This window comes from Ambystoma mexicanum, chromosome 1q, assembly GCF_040938575.1.
Source record: "Ambystoma mexicanum isolate Mex_15411 chromosome 1q, UKY_AmexF1_1, whole genome shotgun sequence".
NCBI lineage: Eukaryota > Metazoa > Chordata > Amphibia > Caudata > Ambystomatidae > Ambystoma > Ambystoma mexicanum.
The window spans coordinates 346442340-346461054 of NC_090922.1; the positions used below are offsets into that span (position 1 = coordinate 346442340).

The window sequence follows — 18715 nt, forward strand, 5'->3', positions numbered from 1 at the left end:
CTTAACAGAGACTCTGGAACCCTACAATAGGAAGAAAAGGAACTTAAATAGCCTTAAGCTGACGAGGAAGAATATGTACCAGGGAAGACAAGTCCCTTTAAAAGAACGGCAAAACGTCATTCAGTGGATGACAAACTATTTGCATACGGTCTACTGAACGGCCTAAGAGCAATGAGAAGAAACCTGTGACAAAACATGAGCACCAGGAGAAGAAAGTCCTTCTCCTGACCCTAGTTAGTTATATTAGTGGTAGGGTCAGATAGCTTAGATTGGGACAGAGGACGGATTTATTTTTGGCCGCTCAACCTGACTGACGAGCACCTTAGTTAGAAAGATAGGCAGGGAACACCACATAGTTATAGTGAAAGCTAGGCCTTATTTTACTTTAAATAAACTTCACAGTAAGAACATGCCTTTTCCGTGTCCTCCTTCTGTAACTGGTGAATTTCTTGGGTTTTTAGATTTTTGCGCTGCAAACGTAATGTCCCTTCTTAAAAATTAAAGTTGCAAGCTACTAGCTAGCCATAGAGTCCCTCGACACCTCAATTTTGCCACATGCACACAATTTTGTACTCGCCAAAAGTCGATCATCACTAGCCAATGGCACTGTTTTAACGGGTAATGTATAGGTTTGGGTTACATGAGGTGTTAGAAAGATTACAGCTGTGCTAGTGAGGAGTTTGGGTGGGGCCTGGCTTTAGGCCCTCACATATGGTATGTCATGGTAAATTCCCTGTACATCGTTCTAGAGATAATGTAAATTGCTGGTAATGTAAAAAGGCTACCAATATATTTTTGGTTCTATTTTCAACGTTTTTTCTCCCGACCTATTTAAGCGAAAAATAAGAAAACAAAGAATAACGGTGCTAACTTACTTGTCTAACTTCTTCTTAGATTAACTACCTTACTGGCAACGCACAGTAGTTTTGAAATCCATGTCAGCAACGTTAATATTACCAAACGGAAGAAATGAGGTGACGCATGCAATGAAATATTTTTAAATCTGCTAAAGAATAAACAAGTAAAAGAATCCTATGTGCTGTATTTGTCTTCTTTTTAAAGGTTTGTATAAACCAATAAAAATATTTTTTTAAAAAAAGAATCATTCAGTTAGTCAGCATGCATCTGTATTTTGTTCATCGGGGCTATTTTCTTGAATAATTCATACTCGTTACACTACAGAATGATCTTTGCTGTTAATGTCCTTTTTATTGGAAGTTTTACACTAAAGACTGGGGCTTCTAATCGGATTGCAGCATAGATTGCCCCTGGATGTAACCATATGGGTTTTGAAAAAGTGCACACAAGGGCAGCACGCGCCTATAGACCTTCAAGGGGGACCAAAATAACGAATTCTTTCGCAGCTCTAAATGAGCCCACACAATGCAGATCCCGATAGTTATGCAAGTTCAACCGTGTGCGCCTGACTTATCCTCTTTGGTATGAAAACATACTGTGCACATAAGAAGATGGGGCCACTGTGCAGAGAATGGGAGCTGTTATCGCATCTTGCTCTCTCTCATCAGTTGCCCAATAAATAGACAAGTGAGAAAAGAAAATTGGGCATTCACAGTGTTGTTGTGGGAAATGAAGATTAGAGTTGCAAAAAAAAAAAACTGGGGTTCGCTGTGGTCTCACTTTGTGCTGCCTTGCCCCTGCTCAACTTGTTTCTGTGACAATGTGTGTAGTCCAGATTTGGTTTATTATGCAAGGTCTTTTTTTTGTTAGTATTTTCATTTTTTTTTTTTTTTTTTTTTTACTCGTGTGATTTTCGGAGCATAATTGTAAATAGAGTATTATTTAGGGACATAACATACACATTGATATTTTATTTTGATCGCGCTTGTACACAAGTGTTTCAGACCGTGTTAGTTAGGCCTGGTGGGAGGGGCATTTCTTGGCCATGTGCTTAAATTGACTAATCCGTTTGTGAGTGGGGAAGGCTTTGGGCGTTGCTTCAAATGATTTAATGAAAGGGTCTGATGCAGTGATGTAATTTCACCAAAATGCCAGGGGTAGCTGAAGTAACATCACACGACCCTTAGGCCCTGATGACATCACAGGAAGTGATGTAATTTGAGCCCACCCCGAAGTGATATTGCTTGAAGCGATTGAACACGATCTTTCACCCATTGACAAAACAGAAGGCGCGGAGTCTGGCAGAGTCTGAGGAGTTGCGGTTGCCAATAACTCTTCTGTGTTTACCTGTTGGGGGAGTGACCTGCTGCTGGAGTGCCTCGCTTTAAAAACTGATCTTCCCCGCGGAGCGGGCGCGGAGTCTGGCAGAGTCTGAGGAGTTGCGGTTGCCAATAACTCTTCTGTGTTTACCTGTTGGGGGAGTGACCTGCTGCTGGAGTGCCTCGCTTTAAAAACTGATCTTCCCCGCGGAGCGGGCGCGGAGTCTGGCAGAGTCTGAGGAGTCCGAGGAAGTCCGTGGAATCCTGGACTCCTCACTCTCTCTCCCCAGCTCCCCGCGGTCTGCTGCCGCTGCAGACCGTGTGATGCGAGTCGCCGCGAAAACGAAAGGGAAAGTTCCTAGCGCGGCAATGAAAACCTGCGCTCAAGTTATACAGGGACCTGACTCGCCATGCCCAGAGTCTGAAAGCTCATGGCTCACAGCTGAATCTACTGAATTTCCTTGACGGGCGGTCATCGAAGACCCGCGCGAGTCTGCCTCGGTCCCGGCTGCTACAGTGACGGCGTCGGGAGTCCTCGACACAGCCGGCACTAAAGCCGGCAATAAACAACGTCGCCCAAGTAAGTACCTATGTGTGCTCTAAACTATTTGTGTCGACCGCACCCTGTTTATCTTACGAAGCAGACATGTTGGCGGGGGGCCGGGGTCAAGAAACTGGGCCGGTAAAATCGGCGTTGGGAACCACATGTTCTTCCGCACTCATCTCGTTTGCCTAAACGATTTCGTCTGAATGCCGTACTGAGTCCATCATCGACACTGCTCCCTTCTCTAATGATAATGACCACAACAAGGACAATGACAACAATAAGAAGCTCACTGGAGGTTCTGGGAACACAGACTTGACCGAGACGATAGGTCCTAGTCTGTTTCCAACTCCAATCAAATTAAGAGACCCAAGAGCTGCAGACGGATCGATGCCTGTGCAAACCCATTGCGACTCTAGTGTACGTGCACTAAACTCAGGCTCAATTATCCCCGTCACTACCGGCACGGACGAAACTGAAGAAACAACTAGCGGGTCCCCCCGATCCAGATTCTACAGTGCGCATGAAAAACTGGTGTTATCACCTATGATTCCATTCGAAGTGCCTCATGTTGACGTGGCTTATAAAAGCACTCTTTCCACGCCCCTGAATGCTGTGGAGCCAGGGCAAGAATCCTGTTCGGACGCATTTAGTCATCCCCTCACTGCGAGAGCTGTCTTGAGTGCGTCAAAGAAAGTGGAAAAGACACATGACAACAATCGCAGAAACTCCTTGGACGTTGTTAATAAACTACTAACAGATCTTAAACAGATTATCAAAGGCAGATGTAATAAATCAACAAGAAATGAAACACAAATTGGAACATTAGAACTAATGGAGGAAGCTTTTGAACTACCTGCTACTTTAAAACCACTCGTCACAGGCCCTCCTAGTAAATTGCAGACCCCTCATCAATGTGGCTTGGTGAAAAGAAGGCGTGCTGATTCGAGCATCTCCCCAAGCGTCCAATGCTCACAGAACAAGATCCCCAAAATGGGAGCCCCCAAACCACTGCAAAATTGCTCAGTAAATGAGTCGTGCTTGGACGGGGCGGGCGTCACTCTTGACTATGAGCGTACTGACTCCTCGTCTGATCTATCATCTTCCGACTTGTCTATAATGGAGCGTCCTTTTGCGAAAATTAGACGCTTCATTCCTGGCAGAAAACGCCAAACAGGGCACGAAGCCGCGGCTAATGTTACTATGGGCCAAGCTCCAAACATAAAAGACCTTCAGTTCATTATCATATCTTCAATGACGCTGTCTATTGCGCCCTTTCTCAAAATGTACGAGCATTTAAATGAGAATCTAAAAGATCTGACAGCTGTAGTTTCCGCCATGAACTCTAAGCTCTTGGCTACTGAAAACACACATAGGCAACACATGGATGCAGTGGTGAGAACAAACACCAAGGCTGATTTGGCGATGACGTCACTAATGGACTTAATAAAAACGCCAACTTAGATAAGAAACTTCTGGCTGAAGTGGCAAAACAAGCACTCAATCTCTTCCAACAAAAGATTGAGCTCAGCCCCCGAACGGGTGCACTGAGTGAAAGAGGAGCTGACGACCTGCGTTACCCCGACACACTACCACTCGGCAATCTGAAATGCCTGCCCGCTGCCACATGTGCTTCGCCGCTGGCCGCCATAGATTTAAGCAAATCTTTAAATCCGACAGCAAGAACCAAGGAATGTATTTCTATAGATGCGGACAAACACAATGAAATCTCGCCGGACAAAGGTGAAATAACATCAGCTGGTTGTACTCCAGTACCTCTATCTATGATGCACGCCAATTCTGCCTGCGAAACGAGAGCCCAAAAATCGGTGGATTTCCAACCTATGGTTGGGAATGGAAACAAAAAGTCTACACAATTCCACAATATCCTCGTGGCGAGTCAATCCATAGGGAATTTGGCCCTTCTAGATCCACAAATAGCATCCTCTTCTGACCCGAGCCAATTCGTGGTCTTGACAGATGCGGTGCCTGACTCAGCCAACAAAGAAGTGAATGCAGAGTCTTCAGAAGTCTTCGACATATTCAAGACCTTTTAAGAATGCCTCAAAAACTGGCTTGACTGCAAACAAATCTAGAGGCACTGGTGCTAAAAAAATCGAAAAACTTATCCTTGAAAAAAACAAACCGAGGTAAAGACTCAAGGAAGTTTTTGAGAAACATCAAAACTGTAAATGTAACAGTGAGTAAGACCTTTAGGAAAGAAAAAGTGGCGAAACAAAAGAACAAACAAACGAAGTAGTCATTGTATTGGATCAAGCTATTGGATCTAAATCCAACTCATGTGACATATCTGAAGACTTACTGAACATGTCAGTCTATGAAAATGATGTGATGGAGGAGTTGAGGGTGGCCGAGGACGCCGCGTTATCGGCGGATCTCTCCAATAAAGGCGACTCGGCCTCTGGCAATGCTACTGCTCCAATCTCCAACAATAACTTAAGCTCGCCACAAACGTCCTCAGTGCCAGTGCTCTCACAACCGGAAGACATTGGTTCTCCTGCCCCGAAATCTCAGCGTCGAGAAAACATGCAAGACAGAATCCTACCTCAACAGAGTTGTAAGACTGTGTGAAGTCCCGCAGCCGACAACAGCTGTATCAAACGGCCCGGACATTCAGAAGAAGATGTTTATGACACTGGATGAAAAACGCTGCAAGATATTAGCATTATCAAACAAACTGGCCTGTCAGACTAAATCAACTGTTGCTCACACACAACCGGATACTTGCAGTAAGCTGCCGCCAGACTGGCCTGAAACAACAAATGAGCACAAAAAGGGCTCTAAATCTGAGGTGTACTCAGAGCCCAGAACTGGCGGGCGCATTCAAACAAGATCTACCGCTAAAGATAACTCAAGGAATACCCTTAGATCCCATAGTGATCTAAAGAAGGAAAGTCATTCAAGAAATGACATAGCGTGCCATCAAGTGCTCCTCAAACGCATAGACTCTGCAGATGACCTAATTTTGAATCGTCACAATGTGCTGTGGCTATACCATCTTGTACCGAGCTTAAGAGCCATTGAATCTGGAGATCTAAAAATTGTAGAATTCTTTGATGACACCAAAAATGATGCGGTCATACTACACCTACAGTCGAAACTCGTAGCTGACGTGCTACTTCAAGCAGGTCCGGTGCTAATGTCGCTGGGATTCGACATCTCTTTAGCACCGACACGTTGTGCAGTTAGAACAATGGAAAATGTGCCTGACAGAGCGGATAATGGAGAAAGTAAACATCTGCACAGGTCGGTGTTGACTGAAATTGCGACACCGACAATCATTGCAACTTCACCATGCCCTGTTAGTGCTGATCTAAAACCACTGCCTGAGACATCACGGAATGACTCTATAAAGATAACAATTCAAGGAGTGGATCGCACCACGCTTAATGTGGCCTCTGACAAAGAATGTGTGCCTAAGGCAGCGAAAGAAAATGACTGGTCTTGGGTTGCTGGAACGTTAAACACACAACAGTCGAATTAATGCCAGGCCTATAAACCATCCACGAACTGCAAATTGGGATCCTGGAACACCAGGGGCTTTAGTCACTTGTTCAACACTGCATGGACCACCGATCTAAATCTTATCTGTTTACAGGAGACATGGCTGTGTGACAACACAATATTGGAGGGGTTTGAAATAGCTCATAACCCAGCCATTAAACAAACCAAGGGTAGACCAATGGCCGGTCTTTTGGTGGCAGCTAGGATAGCCTCAGGTTTCAGGATTACGAACTGCGTTAACATCTCTCCCTTCATTCAGGTGGTAACGGTTAGTTCTGCAGGGGCAACACAAGTTCAAGACTGCAAACTTTACATTGTCAACCTCTATTGGAACCATGGGGCAGCTGGCGCAAAATTCTTCATTGATGAAGTAACAACTGTTATCGATTACCTCATGGAAATGGGCAACTCAAACGACTTGATCATTTGTGGCGATCTCAACATTGACTGCATCAGTCACTTAAACCTAATTGGCAGCAAGAAGCGAGTCAACAAACTTGAAGAACAACTGACAACGCAGTGGTGCGTGGAAATGGACTTACAAGAGCTAACGATGCTCAATGGTCAAACACCAGGGGATATCCCGGCGGCCCCGACATGGAGAAGAGGAGACCTAAGCTCAACACTTGCATCTTGGTATCTGGAAACATTCATATGAGAACCAATGGTCTTGTAGTTACAGAGATGCCTCATAGTGATCACGATATGGTGACTCTACTATTCTCCACACATATTTGATCAAATCAGGAGCGCTAGGCTTATGCAGTCAGAACGGGTGCTGGTCGCATCCGTCTATACCTCGACACTGTCGAGGAATCTCTCATCTCGGCGGATTACCAGACTTCAGGAGCTTTGGAATACAACCACCTTTTGACTCAATACCTAGAACAGAAGAAAAATCCAAGGAACACTGAATTTATATGCAAATACAAATTTGATCTTGAGATTTCACAAAGAAAAAGACTTCTGCGTTGGCAACTGAGAAATATGCGAAAATCCCTCCCTACAAATGCCAGCGAGCAATCACGAAAACTCAAACAAGCCTACAAGAACTGGCTAAAATCTCACAAGGCCATCATGTTACAAAATGATGCAGAGCTTATGCTGCAGAAAATGGCAAGCACTAATCCAGCCGATTATTGGAGACTCATAAATGATAACCTTGCTCCACAAGACGCTTTGCAGGCAAACTTGGTCCTAGAGACAGAGTGGATTTTCTTCTACTCTGATCTCTTTCGCAAAGACCAAGATATCAAAGAATGGGAATCCCCAAAGCGAACACACTGGGAACTCACCTTTGACTACGAAGATATCTTACGAATCATTAAGAACGTGCATGATTCTAGAGCACCAGGACCGGACGGGCTCTCAAACTTTTCTATCAAGCGTCACCCGGAAGAATGGTCAGTCTTTTGCGAGATTTTGTTCAATAGAATTATCAAGTGTTGTAAGACCCCTAAATCATGGAAAACGGCAGTGATCATACCGATTTTTAAAAAAAGAAGACCGTAGAAACCCCAAGAATTATAGACCCATCGCCCTGCTTGACGTGTTGGGGAAAGTGTATGCCTCCCTTCTCCAACAACAACTCCTGAAATGGTCTATTAAATGTAATCGTGTGGACCCGAGACAGACATGATTTATCAAGGGTGTGGGATGCTGCTTTAACCTCCTACTGTTAAACTTACTGAAGATGGAAGCCCACCGGTCAAATTCTAAGATCTATTTGGCACTAATTGATCTATCTCAGGCTTTTGACAGTATAAATAGAGACCTATTATGGGGGAAACTGAGCGAGTGGAACTGTCCACCTAGCCTGTTGGCCGCCATTCGTGAACTCCACACAAACACCTCTATCAGGGTCAGACTAGACCTTAAGGGTAATCTATCGGCCCCAATTGACACACTTACAGGTGTTAAACAAGGTTGTCCCCTAGCAGCGAGCATTTTCAATCTGTTCATATCAGATATCAAAGACATTTTCAAAGGACTGACTACGTTTCCACCGAAAATGCATGGTACTCACATTGCCTACCTGGTTTATGCAGATGACATTATTCTGTTGGACTTAACACCAATATGACTCCAACGTAAACTGAGCATTGTGGAAACGTATCTAACGGAGAATGGTCTCAATATCAACAAGGGGAAATGTGAAATTCTTGTTTTTGAAAAACTGCAGGGCTCCAAAGGAAACAAGAAGAAATTCAACTGGTACCTGGACAAATAACCTAATCAGGATTGTGAAGAACACCACCTATCTGGGGATGAGAATCCGTGCCAGTAGAAATGACGCACCATAGGTAGAGACAGCGAAGAGCAAATGCCGGCAGTTGGCATGCCAGGCGTTGCTGATCAACAAAAAATTTGGTAAATTCTCCCTAAAACCTACGGTAACCTTTTTCCAACAAAAGGTGGTTCCATCCCTGATATATGGCAGAGAAAATGCATTTGGCTGTGGGCATGAGGTGTGGAACTCGCTTGAAAACATCTTTTGGTCCAAAGTCCTACACTTCCCAAAGGGGACTTGCACAGCATGTGTAAGATACGAACTTGGGCACATCTCTATTCAAGCAAGAGTTGCCTGGAATCTTTTAAGTTTTTTCAGGAAAACTATACAAATGAATCCGCCTTCACAAATTGCAATACTTCACAATCCAGATTCCGAAAAAAATCCCAAACAATCTTGTATCAATGGAATGAGTGGTGTCGTGAGGTTCTCGACACATACAACATCACGACACAAACCTTGCTAGAAAATCCTGACTCTGCGAAATTGAAGCTGTGGAGAACAGATTGGATCAACACTTGTAAACTAAGATCGGAATCACGAACAATGAAAGAAGCTCCTGAAGAGGCGAGAGCTTACGGCCGTCTCCCAGAATACTTGGCCTGTTTCCCGGATCAGTGGTCTAGAACCATATACTTACAGTTTAGGCTCAATGTACCGCCTACTAAGGAGTGACTATGCTTTTGGTCCCAGTCAAATGATTCCGATCTAATGTGTCGACTCTGCAAAACCATAAATGAAAATCTCAAGCATCTGACAATGACGTGCTCTGGGCTAGAACAAGAAAGAAACATCATCTTTGGCCCAGTAACAGAGAGATTTCAGCTTGTTTCTCGGGAAGATTGGTGGAGAGCCATGTTTGACGGGTCAAATAGATCTGTGTTATATGCCTTGGTCTCCTTTCTTTGCGTCATAAAAGATTGTTTGGACACAAAGCGTACCCTCTAATTGAGGGGGACGTTTAGAAGTGCGCCCTGCCGACGAAAGATGTGATTCATCTATGGATCTGGATGTAAAATATGTATTTTCTTGCTGTGTGTATCACGTTTCTTGGTCGTTGCTTTTCTTTTTTTAAAGGATTGAAAAAACCATAATAAAAAAAGTGGCATCACATAGCATTGTACACTACGAAAAATATGGTTAGATATCACTATAATGTGATGTACATTTCATACAAAAATGGATTGCTATATGTATTGTTAAGATCTGTCTGTATAGGCCCATATTACCAAATTACTGTGAATGCAAGCAGACGCCCATAACCAAATGATAATGATGTGTTCTAATATAGCACTTATGCTTAAGCGCTTTATATAGAAAAAATATACACCCAATATCACTTAACCTGTGTTGATACTCATTTATCGACCTCAGAAGGATGAAAGGCTGAGTTGAGGCGTTGAAGAACAGACTAAATCAGTGTCTCACACCCCTGAAGTGTGCCTGAAATAAACCTTTAATGAGTCTAGCAATTATTGTATATAATTCCAGAAAGACCCTTTATTTGGTATTCCTATTCTTTCTTATTTAGGGTCAGTGCTGAAAGTGTTAGACGTGTGGCACTCCTGTTGTTATTTTTCTTCTTTTTTAAGGGGCCTGAACAAGAAAGCCAACCACTCCAGAAGTAAAGAGCCACATGGTGCTTGGCACAGCCCAGAAGCTTGAATTACCAACAAAAAAAAAACATTTTGTTTTTGGGTATTTTTTTTTTTGTGTGTGCGACCTCTGGCGACCCCTAAATGATGCCACTGGTCTGATGCCTGCACTTTGACTTGTGCCAGCAGCTAAGGTGGAGGTAAACTCGAGCTTGATTGGCTTTAAAGTCGTAGCAGACACTGCTGATAATGAATAATTGTATCAAATAAAAATGTAGATTTATTGATGTTATTTATAACAGTGGGTATTCCGACATCTTATTCCAGATGGGCAATCCGCGAACTAGTGGCAATTCCTTATTTATTTATTTTTTTAGCTTTAAATGTTTTATTTTATCACCATCATAGATTGTACTGTTTTTACATGCATATGTACTATCAAAACAAATGTACCATAGAATCTATCAAACTTAATAGAACAACAATACCTGTACAGCAGTGTTTGCGAAATGTAAGCAAAAAGAAAGAAAATGAAAAAAAAATCATTTTCAACCCTAAAAACGTACTCTAATAATGCCCCGCTGTCAAATAGCCATCCAACAGGGTACATATGTGAAACAGCAATGCAACCAGATTATACAGTTGGTACAATGGGGCATCATATAAACTGTACATAACTCATGCAGTAAATGATTAAAGTGACAATTAACGATAAGTGTCCAAGAACAGACCCCAAAGGTCATTTAATTTGTCACTCATCTTTATACTTTAAAATTGCTTTTTCCTACATTGACACAGACAGTAAGCACTTTTTCCACCCAATCATCAATGTTGAAGCTGTTAGGGGATTTCCATGCACACACGATAATTCTTTTTGCAAGCATACATCCTCTTGATACCCACATTTTCTTTGATCATGATAGGTGTCTCGGGGGGGGGGCAATCCCTGAGAATCGGAAGCGTGGCCATTCTCAGGATCAAACATTGGAGTACCAGACCCATCTGCTCACAAACTTCTTCCCAGAAAGTTCTAGTATTCACACAAAACCACAGTAGGTGACTCAAGAGTGCTCACCAATTGGTTGCACTTCCAACACCTGTCGCTATCTGCGAGTCCTCTTTTAAACATTCTTTCTGGCGACCAGTATGATCTAAACAGCAGCTTGCTTTGCTTAGCTCTTAGCCCCCAGTGCATGCTCGAGAACTGGACATTGTTGCAACATCTCTGCCAACACTCGGCACTAACCTCCTCATTCAGTTCATCGGCCCAGATGGCTGCAAGTTCATCACCCTTCCTTTTTGATGCAAGGATGTTATACACAGTGACAGCTGGAGGATTTGCTTGGGCACACAGTTCCAATGTAAGCCAGGCTGTATTTTGTCCACAATCTTGAGGCCCAACTTCAAATTTTGCAGATATTAAGCCTTGCAATAGTCTGTATTCCGCATAGCTGCAATCCAGCAATCTAAAATTCCTCTTTAGTTGAGTGAACGAGATCCTGATCCGTTCTCCAGGAGCTCTTTGATATATCGGATTCCTCTTGCTTACCAGGAAGCCCAGAATAGCAACCTTCCCCTGTCTGGTTCTGGATGGATTCAGCCAGTCTGATGCATCTGGGTTGATAAAAGGGTCACACTCCAGGCATTTGGATAACGATTTCTAGCATTCACGTAAAAGGTAGTAAGTGGGCTTAGTTGTCGGCACCCCTTTGATGTTGTCGATAATAATGCCCGGAGTTCCAGCTAGAATACATGTTTGGATTCTAACTCGGCCCAACTGTTCGTTTCAGTCTCCAACATGCAAGTCAAATTCCTCATTGAAAATGCTAGGTGGTACTATAAAAAATTTGGCAAGTTCATACCCCCCTGTTTTAGAGGTAATTGCATCTTTCTCAAGGCAATCCTAGGTTGCTTGCCATCCCATAGAAATCTTTGCATTAGACCATCAAGTTCCTTAAAGATCAATTTGGATGTTTTCAGTGGGAGCGTGGACAGAACATAATTGACTCTTAGTGCCATGTTCATCTTAATGAAATTTACTTTGCCCCATAAAGAAAGCCTTAGAAGTGACCACCTGACCACCGATCAATATCTGCCCTCAGCTTTGACAAAAGGCAATTGCCAAAGATCAATTTCATTGTCTTTATCTCAGGGCTGATCCACATTTCAAGGATTTGTTATCTTTTCTGCACACCCATGTAAACTGTTATCAAGCATATGACACATGCACTGCCTGGAGACTGGCAGGACCTCTGATTTACTCCAGTTGACCTTGTATCCAGAGACCACAGAGAATATCCAGATGTCTTCCATCAGGTAGGGCATACTCGGTTCAGGTTCCCTCAGAACCACCAATGGGTCATCCACGTACAGCCAGAGTTTTCCGGAGCATCCAATGTTTCCAATTCCGGCTATATTTTAATTTGCCCTGAGCATCATTGTCAGAGGTTCCATTGCAAGAATGAACAATAACGGAGAAAGCGGACAACCTTGGCTCGTCCCTCTTCTCAACTCGAATGCCTCAGAGACTAGTCAATTTGTGAGTACACTCGCAATTGGACTCACATACAGAAGACCTACCCAACCTAGAAAGTTAGGCCCAAATCCATCCTCCTCAAATTTTCAAACAGGTAGAAGAACCATTCAATCCCATCAAAGGGTTTCTCTGTGTCGAGTGAGATTACTGCCACTGGAGTATTTAATTTGCTACCTTCCTCGATGGTCAAGAGTAATTCCCGCATATTGTCCACCACAGATCTTCTATTGACAAAGCCAACTTGATTTCTCTCATGTATCAGCTCATGTACAACCTTTTGCAATCTTTTCACTTATAAATTGGCTAGCAGCTTGCAATCTGTATTTATTAGACTGATTGGCCTGTAGCTTTCGCATCTCGTTGGAGATTTATCCTTTTTCAGCAAAACGGTCACTAGTACATGTCTCATGGTAGAAGGCAGCAATCCTTTCTCAAATGAAGTAAGAGTACACATCGGTTAGTAATACGAGCGCACTTTCTGGCAATACCCAATAGAATTCCGCAGGGAGACCATCTATTCCAGGCGATTTGTTTGTTCGTAGACCCAGGATTGCACCCTGGATGTGTTCCACAGTGATTGTATCCTCCAGCGATGCTGCAAGGTCCTCTGGCAACCCTGGAACTTGAATCCGGCCAAAAAAAGGGACCATAGACGCTTGAATCTGATTCATGTAAGTGTTCATAGAATTTTTTGGATCTACTGTTAATGTCTTTGTTTCTTAGCAACAGATTGTCAGTGCTATCCCTCACTGCCGCATTAGTCCTCCCACTTGCTGCTAATTTCAATCTGTACGCTAGTAGCCTCTTCTCCGTTCTCAAAGTAATTGATCTTTTTTCGGAACAATGCGTATTCTGCTTTAGTGTCAATTCTGTATATTGTGATGTAACCACAGTATCTTATTTTCTTTTTTCAGTTGCTAGAAGAGAATGATCAGCTGATACGATGCATTGCTGAATATCAGAATAAGGGGCGAGCTGTCCAATGCGCCCAGTAAGTAGTTGTTTGTTTAGGTGAATGTTTGTTTGCTTTTCTTTAAGTTTCTTTTTTGCTCCAATCTGTTGTCTGTCAGATACTGTTTGTAATTTGACTGTGCACATCTACCTCTGGTGTAGCCTAGTAGTGCTGGCGCCTTCGTCCAGAGGATTATAGGCCGGAGTACAGGGACGTGGCTGGAAGTCTGTGTCTTTAGTGTGTCCTGTATGTTGGATCATGTGCGTGACTTTCAGAGATGTGCTCCATTGTTCTGCATCAAGGACGTGCAAGTGTAGTTATACCTAGGTTATGATTACGTGTTATGCATGTTTCCTGGCATCCCAATTGGGAAATTGTATATATGTAGGCTGGCTAGGTCTGTGATGTGCGCAAGTGGTAGGGGCCATTCATTGGCCAATGTTGTCCTTCAGTGTCGCTGAAGGGGAACTGCCAGGTTTTACAGGCTTTAAAGAAAGCAGAGTGGTTTTAACAGTTGCAGGCACTAAATGGAAGACAGTTCCAGAGTTTGGTAGTTTGAGTATTTCCATCCAAGTTAAGCTTTTCAGGTAGAGGGTATCTTGGTTGGTAACTGCACAGTTTGAATAGTAAAAGATGGGTCAGATGCCCTACAGTAGTGAGCAGCAATAGGGCCGTAACTCTTTGACTATCACTAGGAGGTATATGTGCATCATTGGCAGAAGGGATGATCTGCGTGCCCCACCAGCTCTCAAGGACTGTGGCCAAAATGTCTCTTTGGGCCCATGGGGACTAGGGTCTGCAGTGAAAGGGTTAATCGAGAAGCAGCTGCCAACTGATAACCAGCTAAGCACCTCTTGGGCTGGAGATCCCAGGGGTCAAATGGAGAAAAGGTCTGGCTGCAGAGGTTTTAGCCACCCTGACGTTTGAAAGCCGGTATAGCCTGTCCGGGGGAGTAAAAGTGCAATGGAGACTGGAACTTGAAGGCCAAGAAAGGGAAAATATGACGCAGAGCTTTACAAGGGCAAAAGATTTTGCGACCACTTTCATTTGAGCTGCTAAAGAGAGATGGAATCTGGGATGTCCTTTAGGAAGTGGTCCCCAGCTTAGCAGATACCAGGAAGGGATGGGACAGAGAGTAGTTGTAGGCAAAATGTCGGTCTTGTCTGCACTCAAATTCAGATGGTTTAGGGTCATCCAGCAATCGATCTCAAGTAGACATCTGGTGAGATTGCCAATAACTGACTCTGGAGAGTCCTGGAGTTTGAGGTTAATCTGGGTATCATCAAATTAGCAGGGGAGGCTGAAGGATTGAATCGTGTGGGGTAGATGACTAGAGGATGAATAAGAGAGGCAAAGAGGCTTTGCGGAACACAGAGGGAGATCGAGTGAACCAAAATGGAAAGAAATGTTTGACACTGTGGGTTCTGTTGATTCAGTTCCACTAGTAAGGGTGTAAGCCTGCCCAGGTGTTATCAGGAAGATCCTGGCTTCCGTGAACTTGGGTAGTTGCAGGTTGGTTGCTGTCTTGATGCGTTTGACCAGGAAATGGGCATTGGTACATTATGAGATTAATTCCCAAGACAGTTGCAAAATCCACAATGCAGCACGTTTTATGTGAAAACCTTCCAGGAAATACTATTAACTAGAAGCAAAACAAAAGTGGAATTTGAGCACTAAGGCCAAGGCTGCAAAAAACCATTTCACTTCTTCTGCCGCCTCTAGAGACGAAAAGTAGCTTGGGCCAGGACAAGTAGATGACACTACTAGGGAATAAGCACTCAAACGCAAGATGGGGAAACGCTGACAGATATTTGGACACCGTAAAGTGATTTTTGACAATGGGGTGAGTGAATGGAAATAACCTATTGAGTCCCCTTCAGGCGGTATTCCGGAAAAGGGTACGACACTATAACCAACATATCTATACCAGTACCTCATTGCACAAACAAATGACAAACTTAGGCCATATCTTTATTGCTTTTATATTGACTTTAGTAAGGCTTTTGATTTGTTTTCACGTATAATTCTTTGGAAAAAGCGGAATGCTATGGGCATTGATAAGGCACTGTTGTACTTTATACAACAACTGTGCACCCACACTTCTATTAAAGTCCACCTAAATACCTTGGGGGGGGGGGAGGGTATATACTAAATAGTGTCATACAAATAGGGGCATGAAACTGGTGTGGATTGGCCCCTTTACTCTATAATTTGATACTGCAGACATGAATCAAGAGCTTACGAAAATATTTAATTTTCCACCTAAAATTATTGCCATTCCCCTTCCTTTGCTCGCCTATGCTGATGACATTATCTTATTTGACCAAACTAAGATCGGACTGCAGTGGTCCCTGAAAGCAATGGCGACCTATGCCGAAAAAAATGAGATGGTGATCAACATAAGCAAAACCAAAACAATGCGTATGGAGGGGAAAAAAGGCTTCTAAGAAGAGCACAGTGGTATGGAAATTAAAGGATCAGTCCCTGGAAAATTTGAATGAGTACATATATTTGGGATTCCCGATTACTATAAATCCCCCTTCGTCATACTGTGGTGAATACGTACTAAATAAAATTTGGAAGAAATGGCTGACTGCAAAACCATATATTATCCATAATGGGGGTTTAATACACAAGGTCTATTAGAAATATATCACACAGCTATTATTCCCGGTACACTATATGCGATGGTGGTTTTGCCATTGGGTCAGGTGAGTCACCACCTAACCGCATGCCCTGCCCTTAAAAATCGATGTATAAAAAGAGATGCCGCTTTTGTTACCAAGATATAAAATATCAGGAGAGATCAATTTTGGTCTACGCTATATGGGGCGGAATCCATTGTCATATCCGCGGCTGCCTTTATGATTTGGAAGGACATTTTTAAATATTCTGGCACTGAGAGAATATTGGAATAGGTTCTACAAAGTAGTGCTACTGTGTGGGGCGGGGGGTGTTTGCTTCGTATATGTGTATGCTGCTACATATGATATTTCTTAATTGGGGTGCGCTTTTCGGTTTGGAAAGTGGGTGTATTTTTCTATGGGGATTTTAATAATGATTTGATTTTATCTAAGTGTTGATAAAAAGTATTAACTAGTATTTGTATATATGATGATGTGTTATTAACGATTTCTTTTAACTGATCAAAGTTTATAATTAACTATTTATTGAACAATAAAATATATATGTTTTAAAAAAACAATGGGGTGGCAAGGGTAGTCCATTGTGTGTGTGCAGGAATGTGGCAGCCAAGAAATGAAAGGTTTGAGAGACCAGGCTGTACTTTTGCATGTCCTCTTAAGGCTAAGCAACCTAGGCTTCAGTGGTGGCTGGTGACTTTGTAAAATAGTGGGGCATAACAGAGCATTTTGGCTTGAGGGAGGTTGTGAGGAGATGGAGGTTATATCCAACCTGCCTCCCCCAACCACGAGGCCATTTTGGAAAAATGGGGCCAACCTGTGCAATTTACTGCATTGCCTAAATAGCACTTGGCTTTGGACAATGATTATGTGATATTAAAAGACGTTTGCAGTCTTGGGCCCAAGACTGGCTGAAGTGATCAAGGAAGCACGGACCACTGGTAACCTTCACTCATCTATGGCAGGAGCGGAGATCCCAGTCTTGTCAAAATCCAACAAAATGTGGCTCATACAGACCTTTATCCATCATTAACACCTCCACAGAAATAGGGTATTCCAGGAGTGTCAACCCTACCGTACTGGGCATGTATCATCAATCAATAAAGCACACAGTAAAACCCCTGCAAATATTGTGTACATTAGTCCTAATCTCCTTTTTTTTTTCATAACATTTTATTGGCATTTTTAAAGAGCATTACATTGAACATAACAGCAGTTATAGTGTAGCATTCAATAATCTGTTAAAGTAGCCGTGACTGTCGGGGAGACCGGTGTGCGGGGCCAAAATGCTGGGAGAAGCATCATTGTCCATGGTCCATCTTGTCCTTGGATGCCAGGTGGGATATGCTGGTTGCGGCATAAAGGGGGGGGTCTATGGCTTAGGGTTGTGGTTTAGTAGAGCGGGCTGCCCTGGAGCCATCTGGTCAGCGGTGGCCTCCTGGTGAGGGCTGGGATTTTAACTGCATAGTCCAAAAACGGATCCCATATGTTTAAGGTTCTATTTAGGAAGCCCGTACGGATCGCCGTGATTTTTTCGGCGACCGCTATGTCCCAACATTTCGCCCACCAAAGGGCCATTGAGGGGCCTTCTTTATCCCTCCACACCCGGGCCATTGCTATTTTTGCTGCTAGAAGTAGATGCGTACACAGCCTGGGGATGTGTCCTGAGACTGGGAATTCACCCCCACCTGTGTCGCCCAGGAGAATGACTCCGGGATCCCACGGGATGGAGAGGCCCGTGATTTCTTTGATATGATTGATTATCTCTCTCCAGTACACTTCGGCTTTCGGGCATGTCCAGATCATGTGGAATAGATGGTTTGGCAAATGATCCCACAATCTTTTATAAAAAGCCACTCATACCGTCTTTGTGCAAAACATCACTTTTATTTAACTAGTACAATTCATCATAATTACAACTCAATCACAACTTCAATAAAGTGCTTGGGAGGTTGTAAATGTACAGGAAAGCCTCATTGTATTTTGTCATTGTTTGCAATGTTTATACGAGAAAGACAGCCCCTATGCCTTTTTTATTTTGCTCAAATAATCAGAACCAGATGTGTACAAAATATAGGCGTTTTTTTACAATATAATCTGTCTGGCATCACATAGCCTCATGTTCATTGTGACAGTGGGGTCAAAGGTCTTAACTCGATGACAGCTATGCCTTCAATACCACATATCAAACTGTCGACACCATGTTTCGCCCAATTCACAGGTACGACACGAATAGGTGATCTAAAGATAGAACTGGGAGATATTAATTTGGTACAGATTGCTGCTGCATGAAGGCAGGCACAAAATGGACAAGTAACTTAAGAAGACATCACCCATCCTCCTCAGTGTATAGATGCTGAAGGTTCTGTTGACATTGTCTTGAAGTCTATGAATGTGCTCTATACTTGCAAAGCAGCGTCTCGAATAAATGCATGATATCTAAGCCTGCTCATA

The 18715-nt window shown here is 43.2% G+C and overlaps 1 protein-coding gene across 2 annotated transcripts in view; it reads left to right on the forward strand.

Annotated features, from left to right (window-relative positions):
* Nucleotides 1–18715, forward strand: part of LOC138527990 (SS18-like protein 2) — a 165522-nt gene that overhangs the window by 9956 nt on the left and 136851 nt on the right. Inside the window, exon 2 of one of the 2 annotated variants that reach the window (XM_069639409.1) lies at nucleotides 13582–13658. The exons of the other annotated variant lie outside the window; for it this stretch is intronic. Coding sequence (XP_069495510.1) covers nucleotides 13582–13658 — 77 coding nt within the window. The remainder of the gene's footprint in view (nucleotides 1–13581; nucleotides 13659–18715) is intronic. 2 annotated transcript variants of the gene reach the window in all.